This window comes from Rhipicephalus microplus, chromosome X (genome assembly GCF_043290135.1).
Source record: "Rhipicephalus microplus isolate Deutch F79 chromosome X, USDA_Rmic, whole genome shotgun sequence".
In the NCBI taxonomy this organism is placed as follows: Eukaryota; Metazoa; Arthropoda; class Arachnida; order Ixodida; family Ixodidae; genus Rhipicephalus; species Rhipicephalus microplus.
This window is the reverse complement of record NC_134710.1, coordinates 245,573,898-245,591,539: the sequence shown is the minus strand read 5'-3', so window position 1 is coordinate 245,591,539 and position 17,642 is coordinate 245,573,898. Positions and strand designations below refer to the sequence as shown.

The 17,642-nt window shown below is 44.2% G+C and overlaps 1 protein-coding gene across 2 annotated transcripts in view; it reads right to left on the bottom strand.

The window, feature by feature from the left end:
* rt (Protein O-mannosyltransferase rt) overlaps positions 1-17,642 on the bottom strand; it is a 157,951-nt gene that overhangs the window by 108,664 nt on the left and 31,645 nt on the right. For both annotated transcript variants that reach the window (XM_037414190.2, XM_075878896.1), the window contains exons 8-9: positions 9,893-10,048; positions 1,249-1,410 (exon numbers count right to left, since the gene is read on the bottom strand). In XM_037414190.2, the coding sequence (XP_037270087.2) occupies positions 1,249-1,410; positions 9,893-10,048 (318 nt within the window). The remainder of the gene's footprint in view (positions 1-1,248; positions 1,411-9,892; positions 10,049-17,642) is intronic.

The window sequence follows — 17,642 nt, the reverse complement described above, 5'->3', positions numbered from 1 at the left end:
CAAATACACCCATCCAGGGAAACTGCACACTGCCGCAAGAACCCCTTATGAAGGTTAAATGAACACACACATTACCCTCATATTGATTCCTTAGTGCAGCCAGTGCTCACGATGCCATTTTATGTTTACAGTAGCGGTGACTGAATTTTCAAAATTTCGAATATTTTTCTAATAGCGCTTGCTATTCGATTCGATTTCAAGTGGAAATTTACTATTCGAAACAATTCCAACTTCCAAAGGACAAATACAGTCAATGTCCAATTGCAAGTGACCCTCTCCGATTTTCAATACGCTTCATTCGCTTACACACTCGTATTGCGGCAAAGCGTCTGTCAAGCTCCATGGTTGACTTAACCAGACAAATGCAATGTCAAACTACAAGTGATCCCTTAAAATTTCCAATATACTTCCCCTCATCACAATATTGCATTGTGGCAAAGCTGCTTTTCAATCTCAACTACGTTCGAACTTTTTGAAGACGAATGCAATCAACGTCCAATTATAACTGACCCTTTCAAACTTCAATATGCTTCACATCATCACACTTTTCTCTTGCGACAAAGTTGCCTTTTAGGCTCTGCTACAGTTGCAAATGTATTGACTTGAGAAAATGCTGGTTCCAACATGGAGATGATAAATGGGGCAGAGGTGGGGGCTCAATGCTCCTTTGGATCTGAAATCTGGGCAGGAAGTTCAAAAAATCAGACGCCAAAAATTTTTAGCATCCAAAATTTAAGATGTGCTATATTGACGCCTACGAGGCAGATCGAAACTCAAGACTCAAAGTGAGGACACACCCTTGTCCACCATACTATCAGTTGGGCATCAACAGAAATTGAAAGAGGAGAAAGGGTTGAGGACATAGCATCTTTGCCTTTCACAAGTAAACACTTTGGTTGTTGCACTACATCAAGTACATAAGTACAATTTGACCTCTGCATTGCCTATAAGACAACTATGAAACACCACGCCGCCAGCGCTTTATCACCCCCCCCCCCCCCCCAAAAAAAAATAAAATACTTCCATGTTGTTTTCTCATAAGAATATGCTTGGGAGAATCCTCTAACTTTTTTTCGGCAATTTTGTTGTCAAGTATTAAAGGAATATGCTAGAAATATTCTAAACATATTCGATTAGATTCACACTTCTACTTGAATATTCAAATTTGCACTCAAAATTTTGCTATTCACACACGTCTAGCTTACAGTATTTTTTTAGTACAGAAGCTTCCCTAAGTGAAAAGCCCACCTGCTGCTGGTGTGAGCTGCCCCTCCCATCAGGGTACTTGACAGGGTAGACATGTGGGTGCGAGTGCAGCCAGCAGGCCCTACCATGTGTATGCCGTAAGGTGATCTGCGAACCGTGGACCACTGACAATGGTTGGCCTCTAGTGATGGATGCCAATCCTCCCTGCAAAGGCACAATTGATGCAAATCTTGCATGCATTTCTAGCTCTTCAAGAATAAGCTAGGCAGCACAATGCATGGGCAATGCATTGTAGCAGTACTTGAAATAATCTCTGTATTACAGTCGACGTCCGATTTTTCGAACGCCCCAAATTCCACACATGCCTGATGTCCTGCACTTATCTGTAGCACAGACAAGTTCCCCATAGAGCCAATGTATTAAAAAAGTGACAGTTCCGCCAAAAAGGTTAAGCACTGAATGAGGTAGTAACATATTTGAATGTTTTAAGAAGAAAGGCTAGCATTTTTAGGAGCAATATTAATTGTAGTAAACGTGCACTTGCTATGTAATCAAATTTCCTGTGGCACGGCCACAGTAGACGACCACAAGGCTCGTGTATAGTAATGGTGTTGATATATGAAGTGAGGCTGGCAGTCAACTCATTTATATTCAATCTCACATAACTCTACAAAACGCTGGTGCAAAAAAACACAGCCGCTCCAGGTAGACTTTTGGCACCGTTTTTTCATGCTGAGAGCACAGCCCATAGAAGCTCCTGCCTGCTGTGGGAGCACAAGGTGCTCGCTGATCATAGTGCGGCAACCATAAGCCTCCTTTCCCTTGTTCACTGGTGGGGTAAGCGTGTGCGCGGACGAGCTCAGCCGGAAAGGAGACGTTTGCTTCACAGAAAAAGGAGGCTTGCGCATCCTTCCGTGTGTGTGTGTGTGTGTGTGTGTGTGTGTGTGTGTGTGTGTGTGTGTGTGTGTGTGTGTGTGTGTTTGTGTGTATATATATATATATATCGAGAATAGTACAGTATAGGAAACAAAACATTAAAATATTTGTTTAATCCTAACAGTTTCGGCTGGTGGACCAGCCTTCGTGTGTTTGTGTGTGTGTGTATGTGTATATATATATATATATATATATATACGTGAATGTTGGCGGTGGCGATGGCAAAAACTAGCCGAGACTGTCTATATAATTGCTATCGTAATAAAAGTCTGAAAATCTGGATGTTTATAGCGTTCGCCATCTGATTTTCTGGACTTTTTACTGCTAACCGCAAACTCGAAGTCCATATCGACGACGCCTTTTTTATTTTTTTTTTCCAGACCCTCAAACCATACAGTTTCATACAATAATACCTAGAGGGGAATCTGGAGCTAGTGTCTATGCAGGTTCCTTCAGCGGTGCTTGTACCCCCATGCAAATTATGGGAAGTACTAGCTATGGGAAGTAAGTACTATGGGAAGTACGGATCTTCTTCGGATCGATTGCATACTTGAGATTTGTGATGCTTGTTTTCAGAGTGTAAAGCAAAACAATATGATGTTATATTTAAATTAAACTTGCTTCATTCTTTTGTATGTAAATTTTGTTGCAAAAGGTTTTTGTGGCTATACAGTAGAAGTGAAACCTGGAAACATATAACCACAAGGGAATGCATTGCTCTGTCACTGCATTCCAGATTTGGCATCAAGATATATTGAATTATATTTTACAACATTTGAAACAAAACATTCTTGTTTTGCCCTCAAAAGTATGCATTATCTATTTATGGAAATAACAATACGGTATTAAGTAAGAAACACTAAACTTTTTGTCTGCTGCAATTTCAGGTGGGTCTGTCCAACTGGTCTGCCAAAAATACACCTCTCGTTTTGTTGCGAAGTCGAGTCGGAGGAGTGTGACGGCACATCTACTTAGCTTTGCTGTTGTTATGCAGTCAATTTAAACGACTTTTGGCAAGACAAGCTTATGAAAATACATGAACTCAATGTAATATTCTGCACTGGCAGTGGCATGAGATGCTACATCTATGCACAGCAGTGAGTGGATAACGCTTTGCTTAAACTGTCAAATACGACCCATAAAGCTCTGAAGCCGCAGCAAATCTCAGACATAGTGGTCTTCAGCCTCTTTGAACAACAAAGGCGCTACTTCAGTGCTTTGCAGTGCGCCCAACTACCCACTCTGCCGAAGAACGAAACAAACTCTAGAAAAGGATTCGTAGGTAGTTCTCTACCTAACGCAATCCAATCCGAAGCCTGTACTTCCCATTATTCCCATGGGGGTACATGATCACAGCGCCAGATTCTGCTCTAGGTATCACTGTATGAAACTCTATGCCTCGAACCCAACGCGCCGTGGCATTGGTCGCACCCGCCGTACTCTCCGACACCGAAAATGCCACAATCCAGTACACACTAATCCAATGCCAGCCGTAGCTTAGGTCGCACGGTGGTGCTTCTATTGTGCTTGGCAGCCTGTGCTCCGACAATGGGAAAAGCTATAATGTTGACCTATGGTCTGCGTCAGCATGCTTGCAGACTGATGGAAGGCGGTTATGCAACAGACCCTCTGGAACTGTTTTCACAACAGGAGCTTCATACTGAATGCCAAGACCGCCGTCTCGCCCGGAGTAGACAGTGTTTGCGACGAACCTCCACCCGTTGACGTTGCCTTCGACAATCTGCACGTTGTCGGTGTTTCGATTCCGGCCGGGATAACCCTTGCAGTGAAGCCACTGAGGTCTTCTGATTTGGAGCAATTTTCGGAGCAGCAAAATTTTCATTTTGAAGCACCTTGGAGCAGCAAAACTTTTCATTTGGAGCACTTTGGAGCAGCAAAATTTTCTATTTTGGAGCAATCTGGAGCAGTTAACTTCAAAGCCTGGAGGAGAAGCAAGTTGCATTTACATTCAAGGACATAAAGAAATATTCCGAGGCTCTTGTGAAGAGCTAGAGATATTTATATTCATCGCAAATTTCATGGCGCCAATCATCTTAGAAGCACTCCCTATTTCAGTTGATGATGTAAGAATAATGGCGCCATGCCATTGAGTATTCTGTAAAAACTTGTTCAGTGATTATTTCCATAGCAAATAAACAGAATACTGGTTGAATAAAATTGTACTTCATGAAATAACAATATAAGTTCACCTAAGTGGTTACCAGCAGTTATAGAAGACAAATGCTGTAACATACAACGTTAGAGACTCTCAAAGTGTCAAGTGCATTGCCCCAAGATAACTTGAAGAATAAAAAAAGGTTCTTTTTCTTCCCGACTGATTAGACTGCTGGGCATAATATGACGTCATTCAGCTAGTCTCACAAAGCCAACCTCCTCCAGCACTCATCTCTGTGCTAAAACTACACAATTTAACAAACTTCATTTGCTTTTTACAACAATATTTTATGTGGTTAGGGAGTTTTATTTATACTCAAAAAAACCTCCTACCGTGTCCTCTAGAAAGCAGTGCATAAAAAAAAAAAATGACAAGGTACCTTATGCGTACTGACGTGAAGGCAAGACCCATTTTGTTCTTAATAAAATAGCCATTATTTGGACATTTTCGACTGATTTTTGCCATTGCCAGGGGTGTAGCCAGAAATTTGACAAAAATTGGTGGGGGGGGGGGGGGGAGGTTGCACTTTGATGTGAAGGGGGGAGGGGCAGGCAAAAGGTCATTTTGCACTATATGACTTGGCGAAACTATTTCGAATGTGCCCGCCCCCCGGCTACTCCACTGGCTGTCATGTTTTCGTTTTGTGTAATGTCCCAATCGGTAACATCCGGGTGAAAGCGCATGGTGTTTTATCTGGTAACATCCGGGTAAAAGGGTAAAAGCGCGCGAGCGGGGATGATGAACGCGGCTAAAGCAGAGATAAGAGAGCAGACTTTTCTGCTTTGCACTGATGGCAGATGCGATAACATGAACCCGCATGCCGGGCCTCCGATCAATTGTTATTCAAGCAGAGAAGAACGCGCCGCCCGTGTCCAAGGGACAGAAAGGAAGAACGCTAGGAATGCCGGGCTAGGAATGTCGAGCTAGGAATGCCGGGGGGGCGTTATACGGCTGGTATACCCTTCTACCTTGTATTCTCAACCCGAACAGACTGTGCGAAAAGTGCTTCACTTTCTAGAGTGGCCATATTAGGTATGTACTGAGCCTTGATCCCAAGACGGCCACGCCATCGTTGCGTCATTTCCGAGGTCCATTCATACGTGCCGTTTGTGTTGTACAAATAGAATCACACTGGTCCAGAGCAGCGAAGCGCGTGCCTGTTGACCCTATTGTTGGCCGCGGCTTCTATCTCACGTTAGCTACAAGCTTCTATTGATGCTTACATTAGAGCACAAGGGCCTAACGAGCAGTACGACCATGTTTGGTAGCATTACTGCATCTCTCTACATATTTCTGAAGAGAACGCCAGCTGTAGCGGCTGGCCGGGTGCTCTAGACAAGTCTCATTCCATCTGTATGTGCAACAGCGTGCAAGAGATGTTTGGAGGGTCTCTAGTCACCCAAGTCGGAGGTATCGAACACCACGCATGCAGCAAATTTCTCAGAGTGCAGGGACCTTGGAAATGGCAACCCTGCCACTAGCGCTTCTCACGGATGACGTCAAGCCTTATTATTTGGTATAACAATACAACTTGTTGGTATCGCATTCATTGCTAAGAGCGTGAGCGAAACTCACAAATTGTATCTCTTAGATCCGATATCGCGTAACTCAAAAGAACGCTGGCTAAAAGGACAATGATCACTGTAGTTGCCGAAGATTTCGTGCTATCAGTTATCTAAACGTGAAGCAGATGTTTGTAGCCCAGAAAGTTCACGAGCAGTCTTATTATGCCTCGAGATAGCCCCCGCCAGCTACTTCAAGTGATGCAGCAGCCTCCTCTCTGTTCAAAACGAAGCAATAAATGCGATGCTGTGTTCATTTCTTTTTTTTTTAACCGTCAGCTTTTGACCCTGAAAAGCGAGAGGCGGACGTGTAACAAGGCGTAGCCACTTTACAGGCCTGCCAACACCAGGGCAGCCAGCGATGGCCTCATGGCTGCACGTATTAAAACCGAATTGCGGCTGCTCAGGCCAGAAAATATGCTTTTATAAATGAGATGACATTCAAAAAGAAAGCACGCAAAAATTTTGAGAAACGGCGTGGCCATCAATCATATACCGATGGCAACACGAGAATTTTCAATTCGGACCTAAGCAACTTCGAGTTCGAAAGCGCAGGGTCTTTTAGGGGCTCTTACCACCACAGCGATTATAAACGTGGATATGCTGGTGGAAGGAATTACGAAATAGCTCTTCTGTATGGTGATCCATGAATAAAGTATATTAGAGGTAAAGTGTCAACAACGTGTTACCGTCACTTATGTGTTCTTCCGCAGACGCGAAGCACGGAAAATTAGATTGCGCGATGTCCAGACATAGACGTGACAGATATTCTGGTGACACGTGTTCAGTTATTAGTGAACATTGCTTTATTACAAGCCGTGCAACTCTTCAAACGAACTATCAGCAGCGTTACTGGTCCGCAGACGAATCAGCCCCACAGTTTCACTCTACTGATTGGACTAGACGTCACTAGCCCCTGTGGACAGCGCGTTTCACTGTTAAGCAGACTTGCACAACAGTTGTGTCGGCACCAAACATAACATTGTGGATCTTGGGACGCACGCGCGACCACTGTTTATTCAGCAAAATAAAATAGGTAGGTGATTGCGAATTTGGCAGCCCCGAAAACAAGGTGCCCATGTTACTGACGTACCAGCGTGGCTATTGCCAGTGATAGACGCTCCCAAATGCAACTTTGGCACAGTTTAGCGCGATTTACATAGATATTATCAGAATGGCACAGTAAATCTGGTTTGGTGCAATTTGGCGCAGTTGGTGCAGGAGTGGAATCACTGCCCTTGAGGGCTTTGTTGACATTGACAAAGACCTGGAGCTGTGTGGAGGATTGACTGATGACAAAATCATTCAAGTTACGGAGGATTCCGGCGACTTTGTCGCCGAGATCGAAGAAGCAGCACCTACACAGCCAACGAGCTCAGAATTGATGCGAGCACTGTCATTGTCATGGATGCACAGTGACAGAATGATGTTAGCTGAAATTGAGGGAGACATCGCGAGCAAGTGCAACGCCGTGCAAACAACAATAAGTCACTTTTTTTTGCGCCTAAGTGTTTACAAATGTGGTAGTACAAGCCACATCAGATTTTTTTTCGTTTTTTGGGCTCGTTTCAGAGTCACCTAAATGATGCATTTGCTGAATTGCAATGAGAACACCGCGACCTTCTGCGTCAGCGAAAAATACCTATTAAAAAATTGGTTCCAAATCTGCATGTTACACCACAAATGTAGTCGAAAGACGATAGTCTTGCATCTGGAGAGAGTGAACAAAACGTTTATTTGATGTTCTGCGCAAGAAAATCGGTGAAGGGTATTCTGGAGGCGCTGCGTTAGAGTGCCTCGAGCGTTTAGCGGAGGCGAACGAGCGCATCGAGGCACGTTAGACACAAGCCCCATCTGGCAGTTATCTTCGAAAACGAAGGCGTTCAGCCCGCGGAGAAAGATGCGCGCCAGTCTCAGAAGTAATAAGGTGTAGAACGCAAAGCGACGGGCAGGTGCCACCACCGTGACATTGTAGCAAAGCCTTGGAAACACCTTTTGAGCATCGCGTTGCACTGTCAGCGCAGTGAAATAAACGCTACATTCCTTAGAGTTACTTGTGTGTGCCTCTTCTAGTATAAAGGCAGACATACAAAACTTTCAGAGTGTTGTTGTGGCACCTCATATATGCACAATAATTGCTTTTTAATTGACAATCACGCAACTATGAATGCTAAACCTTGAGCAATATTGGTGGGCGCTGCGAATGAGGTTGGCCGTTTGGTGCCGTTTGAGGTATTGTTAGAGCGGACAAACAGACAAATGTACAAACAGACAGACCAAAACTTTTCCGTCGAAGGTCCCCAAGAAAGACTATCGTCTTTAAAAGTGTCTTCGCCTGCATTCGTTTTTCCGGACTGCCCGATTTCCCGAAATTTTTCCCAGTCCCTTGAGGGTCTGGGAAATCGGACATCGGCTGTATTATTCACAATGCATCGAATCAGTCAAACTAACTCCTGCACTTACTTGAGGCGCAAGAATGATCTGAACATTTCCAAAAAGTGTAAAATTGATATTGAGGGAGAGTGCAACCTGAACTACTAGAATGGTTTTAGACATTTTTTGTTTATTTCTTCAGTGATCTTGATCAAACTGCACAAGAATATGCAGTTCTTTCTGCTGATTTAAAATATTTAATTCGTTTTCCTGTAACTCATTTTGTGCTTGAGATAACTTATGTTCACCCCCTATTGTTTAAGGCCACCATAGAAAAAAGAGTGCTTAATTAAATATGACAGTCAAGATATGCCAGCCTAGACAAATGACTATACGGTGAAAGTATTGTTTTTAGGCCTTTCTTGGTTATTTTTACAGCAAAATGAACTATCCATCTGCAAAAGCAGTTGGAATTGCATTACAATTTTTGGGAGTAATCAATTAAAAAGGCTCGTGCTCTAAATTCTGCTCTCATACTTGCATTCTACACTTATACAGGTTTCCATTGCAAAAAGAATCACTATTGTACCTGCCCTAGCTGCAGAGATATCGAGGCCTCAAAATTGAACAGTCGTAAATTTACTTTTCTGAGAAAAATGTAAAACACTGAAAACACACAGCTTCTTCAAAAAGCAACAATCATGGTGTGCATGTTTTGCAATCCTCATAAAGGTTCTCATAAATTCGTAGCAGAGCTTCTAACACAAATGCCGGCCAATTATAAAGAAGCCTCGAAGTCGGTTCCCCATTGTTTTGCGGGTTCTGCATGTTAACAGCACCAAGAATCTGGACAGTTTGAATGACATTACAAAAAAATTACATCCTGGTGTGTGAAAATTTGCACAGAGATAGAAAAATACTTGCAGAAACCAAATACGTCAATTTTAAAAACTGAATTGTTTTGTCACTTTTTGGTCCCAAAGACCAGTCTGCCCCCTTAAAGAAGTACTAACACAAAGTTTAAATATTGTCTGATTGCCACTTTAAACAAAAAATTTGGTGTCGAAAAATTTGGTGTCTAAAAATGTCATGGTGCCTCATTATGCATCGAATATGTTTTTAATACTGCTACCTTACACAAACACTTCCAGCTTCCATATCGAGAGGGTGGCTTTCCAGTGGCGTGTCATGGCAGTGTGATGTTAAGGGGAGACAATAACTTGCGATGTAGTACCGGCAGATCTGTCATTTGCTTGTGGTGCGCGTAAACAAAGATGAGCCATTTGTCGTCCAGTGACCCTAACAGTGATTTATACAATTTAGGCTGCACGCAGGACGCGGGGCTCGCAAACTCAATGGAACTGTGGTGACTTGTCAAGATAATGCCCGTTGCGGTAAGGCTGGCTTGCTGATGCTCAGCAATGAACACTTTAAGATCAAAGTAAAATATTGTAGACATGTCCGACTCCGGCATATGAAGACCGTTACTACTACACATCAGGAAACAAAAAACATCCCTTTTACGATGTCTTAAATTCATGTCAGTACTCCTTAATGGAGGTGAATTATGAAGACCTTACATCATGACGCACAAGGCAATGACATCATCAGAGTGATACTATGAACAATGCAAACTTACCTCAAGGCTTGCTTGAAAAGCACTGGTCATAATGTTGTCATGAGGACCTGCCCTAGTAAGAAGGCTCAGATGCACATAGAACACACCAAGGTAGATGGCCAGAGGCACCACTGTCATCACAGTTGCCCTTGCAATGAAATGCGCCCACAGTGTGGCCTGCGAGACAAGACACATGGCACAAATTATTAATTGAGCCAGACATGCACAAACTCGTCTACTATTAAATAAACACTAATAGGCTAGAGCATGTACAATTTTTCCCTTTTAGTGAGCATGCAATAGAGTCCGAAATTCAAAAGACCACGGGAGCAGGTGAGAAAATGCATTGCCATGGCTTCTGGTGGCTGCATGGCTAAGTTGCAGAGTGCATCCCACGCATGCACATTCTTTCCTACCTGCAGGTTTGTTTTCTTTTTTGAACTGCACACCCATCGTAAAAAGGGAGGAATTGCAAGGTGCCAAGCCAGCAGTCTCTTTGGAAGCATCGAGTGACAATATTGTGATGAACACAAATTTATATTGGTACAAACAGCATATTTTAATTCTTTGAGACACTATGTACAAAATTGTATACACCACTCGTTAGTTGTTATTTGCATAAAGCAGAGGTTAACAGTAAGATATATCAATACTTTGGATGAATTGAACCTCCTGCATAATAAGTTTATCATTATTTAACTACACCTTGCAGTGTGCTGATACATATTATAACTTTATTCAAGGCACTAACACGTTCGACGAGTCATGCAACGTGCCGCTTTTTGCAAGCATTGTGAAAAGCAGAATTTTTCTTTGCTCAAAATGAATATAACCAAAAATGAATCTGCATTATTTTCCTAGCCTGAGATTTTATTCTGTTTACGCCAAAAGTAAGCATCAATAACTTCGAGATAAAGAAATATTTATTTACAACTTAATTAGAATGACTTACTGCAACACACATAAATTCCACAATTATCCCAATATTCTTCTTGCAATAAAACACTGAGTGCCTTGAAGAAACATTGTAGTCATTTGACACATTTACAAGAGTTTTTCATTTGTAGCATTTGAAAGGGTTAATTCTGATCTCATCACCGAAGCACTTTTATGGGGACCAGAGAACTGAAAGCTGGAACTTCCTCCCTCCCACCGATATGAGCATGGTTGAAACGAGTGAATAAGCAAACTGGCAGCTAGTAAGAGCACAGCGATACACTCCAACATTCGCTCTTGTGGCTTAATAACTTTGCTCGAAACTACCCGATTTACCTGGCTCTGCAGCAGATAAAATGCATTTAGTGGTACTGGCACATGTCAGCTCAAATGGGGAGGGGGAAGGGAAGCTGTTCTAAAATTAATGTTTCAATGTAGCAGACACTTGTAGCTAAAGTTCACGCAACATGAGAGCAGCACAATACAGTGTTTGTACCCTAAGGCAGTGGAAATCATAATATACCATATCTAGGTGCATAATTTACACTCTCGTATAATTTACACACCCCTAATATTTTGCGAGCTTTTCGAGAAAATATTCACTCGCATATTTCGCGCTCTGCGACCCACCTGAGCCAGCTTGCCGGCGCGCACCTTTGGAAATTTCGATGCTTCGGCCAGGTGCGCACCTCGCCGAGCAGACGAGCACAGTCAAACAGGCTGCGAGCGCGAAACCTCTTCTTCCGAGAAATTCCCTGGAACTATGGTCTCTAGAATACCACACCCGAACATAAACCTGTTGATGGGTCACCGGAACTGCTCAAGCGTTTGCCTCCCCCTATCTCCCAATCTCTACCACTGCGATAATGGCAAGAATGCACCCTCGCGTCACGACATCGACAACTTTCTGCATCGGAGGCGTGCGAAGGCCTGTCCCGCCAAATGTTCCCCTCGTTCTCTGCGTCCGCGCTGCAACGCACGCTTGGTCGATTTCAGAAGTTGATGTTTTGCCATCTGGCCGACGCGTTTTGATGGTTCTTTTGCGATGTGCTACAGTAATTATATATACGGCGAAACTGAAGCTCGCTGTTGTAAATTTCGTCAAAGAAAACGGGAAGCGTGCCGCCGCAAGGCACTTCAAGAGGACGTTCTTCAAGGTGACGACCGAGGCGACCGATACGCTAGAAGGCAGAAGAGTGCGCGCTTGCTAATGCAAGCTTCCTGCCATTGAAGGAGGCTTTTTCAATTATCTGCGGATGCTTAGTTCTTCCAGAATCACCGTGTCATTTAGTCGTTTAGCCTAGTTTCTCCCATCATTGTAAAAAGAACTTCAAGAAAATGGGGTGTTCGAACGCGCTCGACGGAACCGAGAACGATGCGCTTCGAGAGGGGGGTGGGGGTGGCAGCCGCTGCAACGATGATTTTCAATCGGACCGCGCGTGACCAGATCTGACTGGTTAAAGTACGTGCTAATTCTTTCAAAATTAACAAGGACACTTCCTTTGTGCTCCAATTTATTTATTCCTTTTTTAAATGTATATACTGCGTGGGTTAAGATTTGCATTCATTAGGACTTGCATTCATTAAACAAGACTTGCATTTTCGAAACCCTGTTGAAGCATCTTAAAAACTTTACAAATAACAATGATTAACGCCCAACTATAGATCCTTTTCGAAAAAGGGCGCCCCTAGCTCCGCGGTCGCGAACTACAGTCTGCCGCCATTGTGAGGGCACCACGGCAGACAACGCAGGCTGTGTGTCCCAGCGACGCTGATGCACGTTTCTTGCAGCCCACACAGACACCTCTTGCGTTCCTCCAGGACGCAGACTGCGTCGGAAGGGCATGCCAATGAGAGTCTCTTGCAGGCCGGATCCATACACTGCCAGTCATAACAAGCCGAACTGCTCGTCCAACCCGTTGAAGGGTACAAAATATTGCTCATTGTGTGGCAGAAGCAGCTCAAAAAGCTTATCGAAGAATACTAGAAACTCATTCAAGCTAGAAAGAGGTGCGATTTCAGCGGATGATACGGAGAATTGCCAACACAAGCATCACAGCACTCACACATTTGATGGCTCGCTTTCCACCATGCCCTCATGATGGCGCTAGCTATCCCACGCTCCTTTGCAAAGAAAAACTGACGAAAAGCTCACCGTCAGGTGGCTTATTTATGAAAAGGGTCTATGAAGCATAGTCTTAAACAATCAACAAAGATATGTTAATTGCCCATGAAACAGAGATATAAAGAAAAAACAAGCAGATAAGTTGTTTTTAAATAAACCGTCGCCAGCCATAACAAATGATATGGCCTTCCATCACATAGATTAGAAAATTCGAACTGACTCTTATCTTGGCTAGCATGAACCTTGTGGCCAGATACACAAATGAAATACAATTCACTTAGCTCAAACCAACATCCAATGACGATGATGATGTTTGGTGTTTTGTGGCGCAAGGGCCATTTGATGACCAAAGAGTACCAGTTCATGAGGCATGAGATGTGAACAATGATTGTGATTAGCGGCTGTATAAGGGCCTTAAAATTCCTCGCCCTAAGACAGGTAAAAACATAGAAATAATAAAATCATGAGCATGCCATGAAAAGTGTGTGGTGTTAATGAATGACAAAAGTTTGTGATAATAAAATTCATGGTGGGCACGTGTGGCATAAGCACTAGTGCCTCGTTCGTTCACACCCTTGCGTCCAAGGGTCGTGAGGCAAGTGCTTTATTGAGTGTAGCCACCGCAGCGGAGACCTCTCTGGAGACGTCGTGCTACATAATGCCCGGGTATATGATATGAAACGTACGAACAGCTTTCAAAAAAGCTAACAATGATTTATGTGTGAAAAGTGGCTCCCTACCGACGAACATTGCAGGATGTAGTGGTACCTGTTGTCGGTAGGGTAATGGAAAGTGTCTTCTTAGCTTGTCTAATTTTTTGCACTGTATTAGAATGTGAAGAATGATGAATGCTTCTCCACATCTGTCACAGAAAGGTGGATTGCCCCCAGACAAAAGAAATGAATGTGTAGTGTATGTATGTCCTGTTCTTAGCCTTGTAAGGATTACTTCAGTGTGGCGTGATTTTGATACTGGCGGCCAATGACCAAGTTGCGGCTTGATGACATGCAATTTATTCCCTGTGTGTGTGTCCCATGTGCTCTGCCATAACCCCTGATCATTCGCTTTAGGACAGCTTTCAAATCGAGGGCAGGAATTGGTATCAAAGTGTTGATAGCGGTTTTGTTGACGGATCCAGCTAGCAGGACCCCCAGAACATTGCCTTCTATTTCACAGTGTCCTGGCACCCAGCAGACTATAACATGCTGCTTGGATGAGTAGACTGTGCATAAAAGCGAATAAAGCAAGACAAGGACAGGGTTTTTGTGCTTTTTAGGTGTTTTCAGAGCCTTTACTACACTTAGGGAATCTGTATATATTACTGCCTTCTGTAGTTTAGTACGAAAAGATCAAAATGACAACTTTATTAACACCGCCTTACCTTTTTACTAACTCATGTTACAAAAGTAGGCTTGTGCAAATATTTGAATGCTTTGAATATTCAAACTCGCTATAATTCGAATTTAAATTGTTGAAAAATTTGAAGTATTCAAAACGAACGAATAGATAAATCTTATTCCACAAGTAACCCCTACCAGTGATGGGAATGCCTTCCAGCATTTTGGAGCAGCCATTGGAGCAGGCATTTGCCCCGCCGCAGTGGTCTAGTGACTAAGGTACTCGGCTGCTGACCCGCAGGTCGCGGGTTCGATTCCCGCCTGCAGCGGCTGCATTTCCGATGGCGGCGAAAATGTTGTAGGCCCGTGTGCTCAGATTTGGGTGCACGTTAAAGAACCCCAGGTGGTCGAAATTTCCGGAGCCCTCCACTACGGCGTCTCTCATAATCATATGGTGGTTTTGGGACGTTAAACCCCACAAATCAGTCATTGGAGCAGGCGAAATCTGCTTTTGGAACAGCTACCTCGATATTTGGAGCACCCATGGGTTTTTCATGATACAACACACAGGAAGAAAATTTAGCTTTTATTTACTTTAATGTAGCTCAGTAGTAGAGCATCGGACGCATTATTTGAAGGTCGCAGGTTCCGATCCTGCCGGTGGTAAGTTATTTCTTTTATCCACTTTTTAAAGTGTATGAAAATAGGAATTGTTACAGGAAAACCTCGTCAATACATATCGTATTTACTCGCATAATAGGTGCACTTTTGTGTCAGTAAATTTGGCTCGAAGTTAGGGGTGTGCCAATTACACGATGCAAAATTTTCGAAAATTTTTTCGACTCTGTTCTTGCGCTTTAAATCTGCACATTTGTCAAGCTAAAGGAGACTTTATCGTTTACAAATTATTTCAACATAAAACACACATACCTACGTACCTTTTAATGAACAGGCGAGAGCCGTCAACTGCACACACACACATAAAATTTATTTACACAAAAGTTGTAGGTGTTCCTCCTTTTCTCTATTCGAAGTCCATGTTGGAGAGCACACATTCATCCTTGCCTCACAACATGTCATCCTCAATCGCATCCAGTGTGTTCGAGATACCAGTCTTCTTCAAGCTTTTCCTGACAACTTCCTCAGAGATTGCCTGCCACGCTTCCATGATATAAGCGCACAGCGTTTCCACAGGCGGCCTCTTAATCTTGCCACCTAGAGTCAGCTGATGTCGTCCTCCAGCCTTCCAGGTGGTGTACAGCCTTTGAACATTGTCCTTGAAAAGCTTATTCAAGGACACGTTCAAAGGCTGCATTATTCATGTGAGGCCACCTGGAATCACTGCCAGATCTGTGCGCAGCTCCTTTAGCTCATCTCGTACGCGGTCTACTAGGTGCCCACGAAAACTGTCCAGGACAAGCATGAACGGGAACAAGCCGCTCGGCCGCCGCCAATCCACCATGAGTTCCGTGCTCATCCAGCCTTTTTCCTGGAGTCTGACGTAGATGCCTTAAGGCAAATTTGCCTTTGGGAGCGTCTTACGTGTAAAAATAAAGTAAGACGGTAGCTTGCACCCATCCGCTGTCACCGCCAGCAGTACGGTGCATCGTAGTTTATCAGCGCCAAACGTTCTGACAATGACGCTCCGTGCACCTTTCTCCTCTACTGTCGTGTTCTGCGGCATATCAAAACAAAGGGGGGGGGGGGGGGGTCTGATCAGCGTTGCTGATCTGGGACAAAATGAAGTCTTTCTGCTGTCGGAACTTTATAACAGAACGGTGGAAGTCCACCACTTGTGGGGGTGCTGACACCCCCTGTAAAGGTAGCGCACGTGTCTCGCCCAAAAGCCACATTGTGGGTTACAACGACTGGGCGGTAGCTGGCGTTGTTCGCGGAGTTAGCCACCACTATCGTCATCATCATCATGAAGTAGCGCCGGCAGTGACCCCTGGCGGAAGCAAACCTTGGCGGCGGGCGAGAGCTGAGCGAGGCTTTCCTGCGCGTGGCGGTCGCCGCGAACGGTTGTCTCTAGCGTGGGTCCTCGGCGCGTGGCACCGCGGGCCTGGGCGCCGGGGCCCCTCGTGATAAGTCAAGCATTGGCGGCGACGCCTTGGGTGTGTTAGTCTGTCATGTTGTGTGTTTGTCATGTTGTGTGTTTGTCGTGTTATTGTGTAAGGATGTCCTAGTGTGTTAATTTCGATTGATGTATCGATTCGACGGACGATATCGTCGTTCAAAAGTAGTTAAATAAATGTATGTTGTTGGGTTTGTACCGACCGCGTCTGCTGTGTCTGTTCACTCCAAGGGCGTCGCATATCGCGTCGCTCGCCACAACGATACCCCACACACTTTGTCCTCATAAGCTGCGGGCCAGCGCTGGCACAAGGTGGTCTGCGAGGCCGTGTCGCCACATGAAACGAGTTGTCCATCCAGAGCTGGCGTTGAACTCTCTTGCTTCGATGCGCTGCGCTCGGGCTCTTCTGCACGCCTCTGTCTGCACAATATCCAACGACACAGCATAGCCATCTTGTCGTAGCTCCCACATATGCTAGACCAGTTGCTCTTTGATGTTCAGATACCTGTCAGTCTTGGCACCGCAGAAAGCCCGTCGTGTCTTTTTTGCCACCGTAAGTTTTTCTTCTTGATTCCTCCAGCATTGAATGCTTATTTCTCCAACATTAAAATGCCTGCTTGCAGCCCGGTTGCCGTGCTCCAGCGCGTACTGCTCTGCCTTCAGTTTAAATCCAGCCGTGTAACTTGCGTACTTCCCCATGGTGGAACCAAAGTTGAATACACGACCTCAATATAGGCGCACTGCCTGCAAAATGGCATTTCTTTCTTTTTCTCTGATGGTGGTGATGGCAATTGAGCCTCCAGAGTTGTACAGGTGACCTACAAGGAGTGCAGCAATTTGGAAGGTATCAGTAATCGATGGAAATTGAGCCTCCAGAGTTGTACACGTGACCTACAAGGAGTGCGGCAATTTGGAGGGTATCAGTAATCGATGGAACAGCTGTTTTTTTTTTGCTCATGGACACTTTTTTTTTTCAAGTTTTATTTCAACAAACACATTGGTTAGGGCATTGCAATTCCATTCTTTTTTTTTTTTGCTCGTCGATTTGCCTTTTTTTTTTCTTCAGGGTACCGGGATCGCATTCCAACTAAACCGATGGGGGGTAGAATCGTTTCTGATCACGGCCGAGTTCGAGGTGGGCCTATTATGCGTGGAACTAAAAAAAAATCGAATTTTCGCGACCAAACTAGGGGTGCGCCTATTATGCGAGTAAATACGGTACATACATACATGCCAAGAACCTGCCTGGAAAGCGGCTAACTGTGCACTAAACATAGTATGCATTAAACAACAAGCACA